This window comes from Rhopalosiphum padi, chromosome 4, assembly GCF_020882245.1.
Source record: "Rhopalosiphum padi isolate XX-2018 chromosome 4, ASM2088224v1, whole genome shotgun sequence".
Classification (NCBI taxonomy): domain Eukaryota; kingdom Metazoa; phylum Arthropoda; class Insecta; order Hemiptera; family Aphididae; genus Rhopalosiphum; species Rhopalosiphum padi.
This window is the reverse complement of record NC_083600.1, coordinates 51,391,689-51,405,533: the sequence shown is the minus strand read 5'-3', so window position 1 is coordinate 51,405,533 and position 13,845 is coordinate 51,391,689. Positions and strand designations below refer to the sequence as shown.

General features: G+C 27.1%; 2 protein-coding genes across 3 annotated transcripts in view; both read right to left on the bottom strand.

The window, feature by feature from the left end:
* Positions 1-13,845, bottom strand: part of LOC132930817 (zwei Ig domain protein zig-8-like) — a 225,103-nt gene that overhangs the window by 49,348 nt on the left and 161,910 nt on the right. For both annotated transcript variants that reach the window (XM_060996891.1, XM_060996890.1), the window contains one exon: positions 4,426-4,586. In XM_060996891.1, the coding sequence (XP_060852874.1) occupies positions 4,426-4,586 (161 nt within the window). The remainder of the gene's footprint in view (positions 1-4,425; positions 4,587-13,845) is intronic.
* The window catches only part of LOC132930816 (ATP-dependent DNA/RNA helicase DHX36-like), a 242,856-nt gene that overhangs the window by 79,132 nt on the left and 149,879 nt on the right, over positions 1-13,845 (bottom strand). The window lies entirely within an intron of this gene.

The window sequence follows — 13,845 nt, the reverse complement described above, 5'->3', positions numbered from 1 at the left end:
GACCTCATACGTATGAATTATATAATATATTATATTATCGCCATACTCGTAACATAAACACAAGGTGAATTTCGCGGCCATATATTTACCAGCCAATACACTTCTTAGATACAAGCCAATTTTTTTATTGCTTTATTTTCTTTATATGTATTTCGTTTTTGTTCGTGCGCATACTAATACGGACCGATTAAGTCCACGTTTGGGGGCGAGGTACGTTTACAGTTAGCGCATTTTTTCTGGTATAATCTAGAGGTGGAATAAATTCGTTTGCGAGAGAAATATAATAATTTATTGTTATGTTTAAATTTTCGTTCACTCGATCTCAGCTCACGAGGATTGACAGCGTTGTGCACGTGTGCGACGTGTTTAAAAGTTTAAAATCACCAGGTTTACTACACTGTAATATTTACAAATGTAAATAAATTTAATATTTAGTTGTTCTATTCAATAACAGAGTAATTAAATTCACGAGCAATGTGAATACAACGCACGTTGTCGGCTTCTGATTTAAGACATTTATATAAATCAATGGGGATATGACGTGGCGGTATAGGCATTACAATATAAAGCGGTTAAAAACGGTCGACGTGTATCCAACGCAGTAATAAACAATAATAAACTTCGAGACACGCTAATCCCGTGTGTATATGTTTATATTATGTGCAACACATTTTTCCTACACGTCATGTTATATTCGACCACGAATGGCACTTACAATTTCACATACATGTAGTTCGAAATAAATTGAGCGTAAATACTAAATGGTACATAAAAGGTGGTGCTGGCCGCCGCCAGTGTACTGACCGCGTCGGTGTCGAAACCCTGGAAACACGGATTACACGGTTTTTTTCCCCGACGCGGTGCAACTGTGGCAGAACGGGGTCGTGTCGTGCGTTTTTATGCCCGTGGAAACAATTTCGCGAGACATTTTTCTTTTATTGGCCGGAGGATTATTGTTATTATATGACTCCTATCCGATTTGTGTTCTGCACAATAACTCGAACCAATGGGTAAATTGCATCGCCGCGGAATATCATATTATTATTATTATTATAATGTTATGGGTCGTGCTTAGGGAAATTAGCCGCGTGCCGTTGCTTATCGCCGGCGATACGAAAATAGAATTCCAACGCACACTGTAGCTGTTTATTGCAAATCGTAATAATATTATACGTTGGATATTTGAACAACGCGATATTATTTCCTTCCCATTTCGTATCGACTCTCTGGTATTTATCAATTCGTGCACTTGGTAAGTGTAAATTCTGTTTATTTAATTGTTATATCGCTATAATATTAATCGAATATTTCAATTTTTAAACTTTTCAAAAGATCACGTTTTGGGTTACACTGAAAAATACTCTGATCCAATCCATTTTTGTATCAATGTATTTAGATAGTTTTAATCATAATACTTGCTTTTTAATACTGTAATTTTTCTTATTTGTATTTATATTCTATACATAAATAATTTACCGATATAGATTTTATTCGTAAAAGTAATTTTTTCTTTTTAAATTATTTACAGGTTTGATAGTAATATTTTAATAAATAATGAGGTGCATAACATCCGTAAGAACTAAAAACCAACCACATTTGGATATAATATGGTATAATTTAAAAATTCAATATAATTATTTTACGAGCATATTAATGTATGTTTTATCAACACATTATACATTTAATTTTTTTTTTAATTTACCTAGATCGAAAAACAAGTTTTTTTAAAATATATTTAATTTAAAATAATTACTTGTACGTTCAGAACGCATTAGTTTCAATTATAAATTAAAGGATTTTATTCATTACTTTAAACAGTTTATACATAAAAGTAAATACGAATACTTTAAAATATATATGTCTTAAGATTTTTGTTTTATAATTGCTGAATGCGAAACCATGAGCCAAAATTCTTTGAATATTTATAAATGCCAATAGTATATCGGTACATAGTTAATAAAAATAAAACTTCATAATACTATGGAAATGCAATAAAATACAGTTTTAAATATTATGCTAATGAAAGTATACTCATATTATTTTACCTGCTAAAATGGAAAAAAAAAATTTTTTACATACAATAATACAATTATTATAGCATGATATATTATATAACGAGTTGGTTATTTATAATGTAATATATTTTAACAAAATATATTTCTAATTATTTAATAATTATATAATATTATATAAAAATGACATCAAAACAATATAATGAGTTATTAAGTAATTAATATTTACTTCTAATTAAATGATAATATAATAACAAATTACAGATTTCTATCATATGTATAGATCAATGAAAATGAAATGAATAAAAAAAAAAAAAAAATAATAATAATAATTAGAATAATTAGAATACGATGTAATATATTATTGTAAAATAAATAAATATTTATTAATTTATGTAAAATTGTTGATCTACGTATTTAGATAATAATTTTAGTTTTATATTGGTTATTCAATGTCAAATATTTAAATTTGTTGAAATAGTTTTAAGTCCATTGCGCTCTTTACCATATTTATCTCAAAGTCTTAAATACATTCCAATCATTTTATAATATTTACTGTTACTTACTACATCTTGATTTTAATAATGTTATATAAATGCAGAATATTTATTTTTAATATAATAGTTACTTTGCGTATTACATATTTACAAAGTACAATTCTTGATTACTAGTTTATATCCATAATTTAAATACTCATAAAGTTATATATTTAGTTCAATCGCATTATTGAAAATGGTTACAAAGTCATATTATTTGTATATCATAATTTAACAAAAAATATTTAATTCTTACATAGTATAATCAATAACCATACAGAAAAATGTATCATTTCGAATAATTTAAATTCAGTTTTTATTTACTTAGTACCCATCACTGTAAAAAAATATGCTTTTAAATTAATTTCCAATAGTTATATAAAATACTTATTAATAAAACAATAATAATATATTAGTACTAAACATGTGTGTTAAGATTTTGTATTATATAAGCCAAATAATATGGTTTATTACTTTATTATATCGACTTATAAAATGATATTTTAACCAAAGAAATGTGGAACTTGGATGAACAATAATTATTATCTTTATAGTGGTGTATAACTTTTCGTCAGCTCAATTTTTTTTTTTTATCGACATCAATAATTATAAGTAAAATTGTTTTTATTCAACGGTAACACCTGGTCACTACAAGCCAAAATTACTGGTCACAACCATAATAATGTTCATGAACAATTTGAAACAGATGTTCCCTATCACATAAAAAAAATAATAACTATAAGACGGTTATATTTCACGGAGTTTTCAATTATCCGACTTAAATGCTTTAAGTTGTTTGAAGCTTAAAAAATGTAATTGTTTCTTCTTAAATCTTAGGATAAAGATATATATGATATGAACATAACCGTTTTGCTGTTGTTTTTATCATTATTGTGGCGTACTTAAATTTAATTTAAAATATTTGAATACAAATATATTATGATTAAGGTTGTCGAAAAGTTATACATATTATACAATACTATACATTATATAGGTAAATTATTCAATTAACAAACTAACCTATCTTTAAAAATATCTGAAGATTTTTATCATGAAAAAAAAATTATTTAAAATATTATTTGTAGTAAAGTAACATTTATTTAACATACCTATATTAAAGTCAATATTGTTGATTGATTCGTTGAAAAATCCAATCTTATAAAACATTAATTAGCCATATTGGTTTTTATAACATAAACTATTGCATCTGATTAACATTTTAATTTACGTAATCTAGATGGTTGTTAGTAAAACATCTTATTATGATGTTTATAATAAAAATCATAAAAGGATTAAAATTGGATTTAAACAATTTTTTTTATTAAACTTTAATACTTAAAAAAAGTATAATATACCAGATGTTGAAAGATATAAAATACACAGTAAATTTAGAAACAATCGCTACAGATGTTTTTAGAAAAATGTTATTGTCCTCGCAATTTCAAAAGAGTTTCAACAAGTATAAATTGTTGCTTGGATATAAAATAAAATGTTTTATTTTTTTTATTTTATTACATTCGTATCGTTAATTATTTCTAGACTTCTACTATTACTACTGCTGCTACTACTACTATTACAACTACTACTACTACCACTAAAAAAAAAGCTTAGCTCCGTAGTTAATTTTAGTGTTGTAAGTTTTTATCGCTATTGCAAACGGTTTCTACACAGTTTAAGCTTGATCCAAAATAAATATTTAAACGGGCAAATATACGCTTTCAGTATTAATTGATTGTTAGAATATTATAATATTATTACAATGTCGCCGTGTCCTTCTACTTAAAACACACTAAAGAGGTTTCATCGATTGCTTTAGAGTTTAGACGATTCATGGTATAAATATTATTTAGAGATACTCGAGTATCAAATATACTTACGGTTCGATTGCCCAGGTTCTTGACTCTGCAATGTAAGTACGCGGTTCTACCAACTAACCCAGTCACGTTGTTCGGCACAGTTTTGTCGAATACTGGGCCAATAATTGGTGGAGGGATATCCTGTAGAAACTCCTGCAAGAACTTTCTAGAAGCAGTGGTGTCTGTGAACAGAAAAAAAACAAAAATACACGTTAATAACAGTTATTATCATTATTTATTTATTATTATTTTTTAATTTTCTTGAAATATATGTAGCGTTACTAATTAAGCGATCGACCATAATCGAAACGAACGGACTGCCAAAGATATTTATAACAAAACCTTCTATAATTTGACAGGTTAGGCTAACGTAATTTTGCAAAGTGTAGGAAATAATTGTATTTTATTGTTTTCTCTATCCGCATTAACGTGTTTCAATTTTTTAGACGTAAAAATAATTTATTGCTCAAGAAATGAAAAATTGTTAAGACTTGGAGTGTAATTTGTTTTATTTTTTTCCGGGAAGTAGTGAATCAAGTATTTCTATCGTACGTGAATGTATTACCTGTGCAAGAAAAAACTAAAAGTTTATAAAATACATAAATAATTAGTTTAAATCCGTTAGATTTTAGTTTACTATTTGTGAAATAGTTTTTGTAAATAAACAATCCAAAAATTAAGTTCTGTGGATATACTTAAACATATATTATCATATTGTTTGGAAAGATTACATAAAGTGACGACAGCGTACACAAATGCACAACAAACATGAGGCGATAACATTTTTTTTTAGTTTATAAAATGTAATATTTATTGCCAATTTAAAGATTAATTCTTTTATATTACAAAAACATAGATAAAATCATTAAAGTGGTTTGTGATATATTATTATTATCGTACTACAGTGAAATATTGATCAAGTCATTCATATAGATTCTTGTTCTATTTATTCGTTTTATTATAATTGGTATTTAGCAGCGATTACGATTTAGTATCTACCTACAATATGTTAATAATTTCTATAAACCAAAAGTAATTGATGAAATTATTCTATTATTGTCTTCAAAATGAACAGTTTACTCGGTTTTTAAATCGTTTAATATATTATATAGTTCGATTTAAAACGATTCAACCCAGAATAACCACTGATTATAGCTGTGTAGGCTATAATAACGGTTCACGTAGCATGTCAGAAATATTTTGCATTAATATTATTAAAAAAGGTTTGTTTAAAAAAAAAAAAAAATGAAAAGATAAAATGGAAATTGTAAAAGTGGATAAAATATGATGTTATGGTATTTAGTTCGGTTTAAAAACGTATTAAAACACTTAAAACGGATATATCGTGCAGGCGTTGCTATACGTGTAAAAGCGTCCCGCTTTAATTTAAATAAACGATAAAATCGTTATACTTTTCGTCTAACACTCGAAAACGATAGCCTCTCGAAATATTAACGCAATAAGATGATATTTTTTTACACGTTCGATGTGTTGAAACTAATAATTAGCGATAGCAATGGGATTATATAAAAAATAATGTCGATAAGTCGTTAAGATATTTTTGCTGAAAAATGAAAACTTTTTTTTTTTTTCACAACGGTGGGCGGTGGAAACCGATAGGAACTCCGGCCGCGCCGACAGAGGAGTCTCGAAGCGCCGTCGGTCCGGGACCGAACTCCGAGTCTAAACCTATACGGTATTCGTCTATATATACGTGTAGCGAGATTTACCAAACCGGGACGGCCGGCACGACGTGAGCGGAATTCATAATCACGTATCGCGGGGGCACCGAAAAGTTCTACTCGACGCGACAAACGCTCGCGTATATACATGCAGCAAAGTTGATAATTCCATTAATTCCTGACGCAGAAGTTATCTCACCGCGTGTACGTTGAATATTAAAAAGAGATGGCCCGCGGCTCGGTGCACCTTATACTTGTATTATTATTATTATTATTATATGGTGTATATATGCGTGCGCGTGTGTGTGTGTGTGTAAAGGGTAATGGTAAGAGATACGGTGCTGCAGTCGTGGACGGAGAGCGGTGGAAAGTGTACGATAATTATTGTTTATTTTGATATACACACGTCGGCTGTGAGACTGGCTGTGCCGCGGTCTTCTGTACAAAACTTTTGCTCGACCCCATTAAAAATTCTCCGTGTGCCACTAAATATTATTTTATTATAATAAAACATTGTAAACATGTAAATTGTCGGCAGTTTAGGGTTATAGGTGCCTATTAATATACCGATCATCGTCTCGATGCCGCCGCAGCCGTAACCTCAGCTATTATACGCGTAATAATAATATCCGTCGATAAATAGGTGTTATCGCGGCGCGTGTAAAATATGATTTATTGTAATACCGCGGACTTACGGGCACGATTACGATTTATTCCGCGTTAAACTTAAAATTGATGTCGCGAGTATTACGGCGAACGTTTGAAAAGTCGCCGCCACTGAAAATACATTTTCTGCCGACCGATACTATTCGCAAAACCTTATACATACCGCGAGATTCCAGCAAGTGGACAGAGGAATTTATCGGTTTTACAAATGACAGCGTGTTTCGTTTCAGTCAGTCTGAGCGAGCGTGTGTCTATTTTTCTGTTGAAAATAGTTTTTTGAAAGTTTTACCGTGAAACTTTTTATATGAAGCCGGTAATAGAGATGGTTTTTACGGTATAGTTTTTCTGTGCGAAAAAATGTAAAGAATAATATTGTAAAAACGGCAAAAAGATGTCGAAATTTACGACATGCTAGTTTTAAACAAAATCAATATCGATTTTGTAGGCCATCACTCAGAAAATAGTAATGATAATAAGAAAAACATTATAAAAGGTATTAGTTGTGAATTTGTGATATTATTTTGCCGTCTTTGAGTCAAATTATATCCTTTGATTTATTGCAAAAGAAAAATTTTATGGATTCAAAATGTTAACAAATGTGTTAAATCTAAACGTATTATAACATATATTATCCAAAAATATTATACACATTTTTTGCACATGTTCTAAAAATACTTTTTACAGTAAATTGAAATTCGGTCAAAAAAATGTTATGATATACTACAACTTTTATTAATATGGGTTACTTACCACATGGGGACTATTGGTGAAGTAGTAAATAGTGTATCTCAATTTTTTTTACTTAGCGTTTGGTATTAAATAGAACAACTTTGGTAAATAAAATAATAAATGTATCGTAGGTAGCAATATCAAAATAAAAATGTATTAAAAATATAGTGTGTTGAAAAAATACGATTTAATAAATTATTTAAAAAAAAGATTAAGTTTAACTATTTATTTTTTATTAATTAAAACTGTGTTGTTTAAAAATAATTTTTATTTAAGTTTAACAGCAATAAAACCATTGTATTCAAATATTATCCATTTATATTGTTTGATTTTCAAACTCCAATTGAATAGATACCAGTAATCATAGTACCTATATACTTAAATTCATAAATTTTACAAAAATCGTATAGAACTCTGTTTTACGATTACATTAAATTAATATATTATTGTTCGAAAGAATTGGTAAATCATAAAAAAAAAACACTTCAGTTTCGAAGTGAATAAATAATTATTCCGTGAATCACACAATGGTTCTTTGTATATAAAGTCCATATTACAAAGGTTACTAAGTATTCGGAGCCACGTAGGAATTTGCTTGTTCAAACTTTTTTTTGTGTCAACTTATAGTGCGTATTATGGCTTTATTATCGATTCAATTGAAAGCATCACTTATACTTGATTTAACATTTTAATAAATATAGAATAGTTTGAGTACCCAGCAATATGTATTTCAACATAAAACTTATCAACATTATGAATCTAAAATAATTATTTACATTTAAAAGAAAAAACGAAAAAAAAAATTTTAATTTCACTTTTAGCACATTTTATCTAAACTCAGCTAGGATATTATGTATTTTAAAATTAAAATAAGTATATATTCTAATATAAATATGTGTTTTATTATAAAGTCATAAAAATGTAAATCTTTAATTAAGAATGATATCATAACATTATATATAATAATACATGATACATTAAATACCTATTTTACATATTAACTCTTGGAGTATGTATGTATAAGTGTATTAATTCATATTACTGAACTATCAATGTTATACAATAAATTAAGAATTTAGAATTCAACTAATATTTCCGAATAGAATGTAACGAACTGGATAATATGTCTGGTACGCCTGTGGGTATCAAAATTGGAAAATTTAGTTTTGTGTCGTTGTCTGGTTATGACATAAATCTAAATCGTTGTATGTACATCGGTATTTTGATAATTTTCCGTTGAACTTCGTAAAAATCAATACTATTGAAATTCATAGTTATGGCTGTGTATATGCAAATAAATATATCAAAAAAAAAAAAAAATTATATTTAGTAAAATTGAATGTACGACAAGCGTAGAATAATAATATAACGAAATTTCCCATAGTTTATATGCAATAAGGCCGCGAGTAATTTTGATTTTTGTGACGCATTCGAAATTTGCGTGATCTTCAGAATATCATAATCGTCACACATAATTTAATCATTTCATGAATAGATACCATGTAGTTTTGTTTGTGTATAAATTTCCCTTCCCTGCCATATTAGTTCAACAGACTACGAACGTTTGCATTAACAATATATTGGCCAAAAGCAAACTCGAAAGCGTCACGTCATCATGTACAAGATAATAATATATTATAATAATTTATAGGACGTCCAATTAAATGACAATTGCAGATGGTGATCACCACTACAGTCATAATATGAAATGTCAACATAAATGACTTAATAAATTATTACCAGGCATTTTGACGTGACTAAATGTCTTGAGCTCAACTGTAGCGGAAGTGATAGTGATATAACGTGAAATAAATTGTATAACTAATAATCAATTTTATATGATATGCAATGATGAGCGAAGACGTGAATTAATGAATAAGTTATGGACTTGTTATTAAGTGAAATAAGTGTTTAACATACGAGTACGTAATTATAGTTATACATGTCAAAAATAATGTAAAAGTTTTAACGTTCCACAAGGTATTGGAAACTTTTAAGGATACTGTAGTTCTATAGTACCGACTACTAACTATAACAATGATCTATAACAACTAACAAAGTCGTTTTTGTATTAATTATCATAATAATTGTCGTTAAGTTACATAATTTAATGGGTAGGACTTTCGGATATTTTATGTAAACTCTCTGAAATTGGCCATGTAAACTTAGTGCACGCGTAACGATTTTATTGTTAATTTAGTCACAGTTAAATGTGCTATGTTTATGACCTTATGGGTTGTTTGAGTACGATAAGTTGATATCTGGAAATTTTATCGACTTATAATCACCAATAGATATTTTAGTCACATCTGCAGTTGCGGCTGAAGAAGCTTAAATATAATGAGCTAATCACGTATTATTATGCCTGTGAAGGTGCTTCAATCCTTTGGTTATACAAGTGCTTAAACTCTCCTCTCCCAGTTTCTCACAATAATTGTCTGTGACAGACTTGTAAGTATTAAATAATTATACATCACAAAAAATTTATAACGATTCAGATGTGTAGTTTCAAAATTAGCCGAAAGAACGTTTTTTTAAAACTAATTTTTTTTTTTTTTTTTTATAAAAAATGGTCTGAATGGCCTCATTGTATTACAAGTCCTGCAAAAATATTGAATATAAAACAAAGTATAACTCGTTTAAACTGATCATGGAAAATTGTGGTTGGATTAAAAATCGCCAATCTATTGATGTTTATTTCAAAACAAGCCACGATCAAATACATTTTTTTCATGTTTAAATAATAAAATGTGTTAATAAAATATAGAATAAAATAAAGTTTTAATTTGGTCTAAGGAATGACATAAAATTAATGTTTTGTTATTATTAAAATGTTTCAATGTTTGTTTAAAAACCACCTATAGTACAAAACCAATTTCAAAATTAGCCGTTTATAAAAATCTAAAAAAAATTTGGTTTTAGAAACAGCCATATGACACAATTGTTAATAAAACTAGCTATTTCAAAACCATTTAACTATAATATTATTCTTCTAATCATATAATTTTATTTAATATTTATATTTATGTTTAAAATCAAACTTAAAAACTATCAGTGATAATAATTAAACTAAAAAGTACAAAAATAAATAAATGTATTACATTAATTTTACTGATGAATATTTAAATTTTAAATGAGATTATTTTTATATCCTATTTATTTACATAAATTTAAGTAAAAATTATTTTTAAAAGTAGACCACGCTATATTTTTACCCTTAATTGGTTTTTAACTATAAATTTATATTTAACTGAACTTTTAAATTTAACCGTTATGATTATTGTTGAAAAGCACGATTGGTTTTAACTTGTCTTATAGGCCTTTATTAGAAAAAAAGATATGTCCAAATTTGATTACTTTAATTTATTAAATGATAAAAAATTTACATAAATATATTTTTAAATTTTTAATTGATCAAGACATTTTTAAAATTATGTGTTGGCTTTGATATTATACACAATAGTTACATAGTAGAACTGAATGTGGCAAAATAAGAATAATGATAAACTAAATACAAACGGTCAATAAATGATAAAAATATTTTTGTTTATACTGGTGATGTTTGTTGACAGATTTTATGAAAACTTATTGGAAACATTGTATTTTAGGTCATTCAAAATATTATGTCTGTTAGATAGAAAATTTGATTTGGGAGAATAAAATAAAATAAAATTAGGAATAAGAAAATAAATTCAGTTTCCTTCTAACTTGAATACTTTAGCCCATCACTTTAAATTGTATGTAAAGTGTGTCCCCTATCAACCTTTTTTCGTGTTTGCAAAAATCGAATGGTTCACCTAAGACATAGTGTAATCCCATTTCGTTAGGTTGTTTTCCCTCGGGATGGACCAGTCGTTCGGCAAACGTTTATTTTCAATTTTTTTTTTAAACTAAATAGGTCATTGGTTTTTTTAGTAGTTGAATTTTTACTGCGTAGAGTGCATACAACACGCACCCAGAAATGCTCCCACGAGAAAGATTGGATGCAAATTCGATATAGTGTAATCAGTGAGTATAGTGCTTGTATTTGTCGGTGAACTGTTTTGTTGAAGAATGACTAGGTAAATTCTATCGAGATTTGTATTCAATGTGCAAAACGTCACGTTGAACCTTATTTAAAGAATTGTTTAGACAGTAAATACAAATTTAATGTAATTATATTCAGTATAACATAAATCAAAATGTAAATCTGTTTGCGTTATAGTTTTTGAATAGTGTTTTTATGAGAACATTTCTATACACTAAAATATGCACATTTACTCCGACAGATTTTCCAAAGAAGATTATTCCGCATTAACATATTTAACAAATAATTTTCAAAATTGTTATTAAAACACCGAAACCTAGATCAGAACGTGATTTTGGTTTTTTGTTACAGTACCTTATTTGAAGCAACGAGTAGGTGGCACACAATCAGTATAGATGATAAGGTGTTAATGTATTGTTATAATTCTATAGATTCGAAATAATATGTCACATTTGTACAATTTATTTCATCAAATATTCAAATATTTCAAATTTGTAGTATAGACGTATAATAATTCTATAGTGTGAAGGTGATTAGTTTTCTAGTTGTTTTGCTGCAGTGCGTGTAACCGGTATGAGACTAATAAGAAATGTAGTCTGTTACTTATTTCTCTGATAGATAGAGGCGGCATTGGGAATACAAATGATTTCAGCATCTACTCGAAGACTTGTGTATACAACGTACAGCTTCAGACAGACGAAGACAATTAGTCGAACCTCGTCAATGATTAAATCCTAACTTTCACGTTCGTGATAAAATCTAAATAGTCTTTAAAGATGAGAAAAACCCAAGGTTAGGTTTCACAATAGATATTTCTATCAGAGTAAATGTAAAGCTATGGTACGGACTACAATTAATAATGATCTAAAAACTGGAATTTTGTTGAGCGCCATGTACCCATTGCTGTGTGGTAGTCTTGTACGGTTAAAAGTGGTGGATTGTATTTATGTAGGTACTTTGATGACTGTTACCTCAATTAAGTCCAAAATATTGATGGATCTTAATTTTTTTTTTAACGTTATAAACGGTACCTACGTTCTTTCAGAACTGATACATTTTTAATCATTATCAATGTTATTTACTTATAAAAGTATACTTTTATAATTGATTTATCTTGTAATCGTTTTGATTGCATAGTTGTCCGCTGCAATTTAATGATTGGAATATAAGATTAAATCATGCAGCTGTGGTGTATGTTGTAGGTACTCGTAATTTTATAATTTGAATTTACTTTTAAGTTTTAACCGAAATCACGTTGATAATAATAATATAATGTGATATAATATTAACCATATATCCACTTGGCAATCACACAACCTATATAATGTGCTCTGTTTTATTTTAATTTAATCTAATATAATAATAATTATTATTATCTTTTATTTAATATTTTAGTAATAGTTATTTAATTAATATTTACTTTAAACACTGATGTAAAATATGCATCTGAAAATAATATTTAACTTTTTGGTAGGTATATTCGCTAAAATTAACAAACTCACAAAAATATTTATCGAAATAATCTTTAAATAGGTAGATAAAACAAATATTTAAATATATAAATATAAAAATGGAATTACATTTTACGATGCCTTATAATTGTATATTATAATATTTTATAACGATTATTTTGTTTACTCAGTTTTTGTAAAATTGAAAAATAGTAAAAACTTAAATTAACCGCAGAATTAAAATAATTATTTTGTTTATTTATTTTCATATTTCTAAAAGCAAAAAAATAACATTTTTTTAAGATTTCGTAAAATATATTAAAAAACAGGTGTTTAAAAAATAAGTGTGTAAATAAAAAAATAATATTAACGATGTAAAATACATTTATTTTATTTCTTTGACATGTACTTTTTAATGATATCACATTGTCTGAAATATTAATTGGGAGCTTTTGTTAAAATTAATTTTACCGTATAATGAGTGTTGTCAATGAGCGCTTTGATCATTAAAATAATAATAGGTACAATATGCTTTAAAATACACCATACACATTTAAGTCTAAAACAATCTAGATTTAAAAAAAAAAATAATATCAAACTTTTTTTTGTTCATTAGAACATTGTTCGTGGCTTCCAAGGCTTTTTGAAACTGTTGAGGTTAATAGATAATTTAGGGTAACATATTTTTTTTTACTTTGTAGAATATAATTTTAAATGTTAATATATAAAAATATGATTAATTTAATAAATTACCTCATATTAAAAGTTATTTTTTTTATTTTGTACAATATAATCGAAAGTTTTTATAATTATTTATATATTAAAAAATTATGTAAAACGAATTGTATTGATATAATACTAAATAGATTTGAACACAAATCATGTG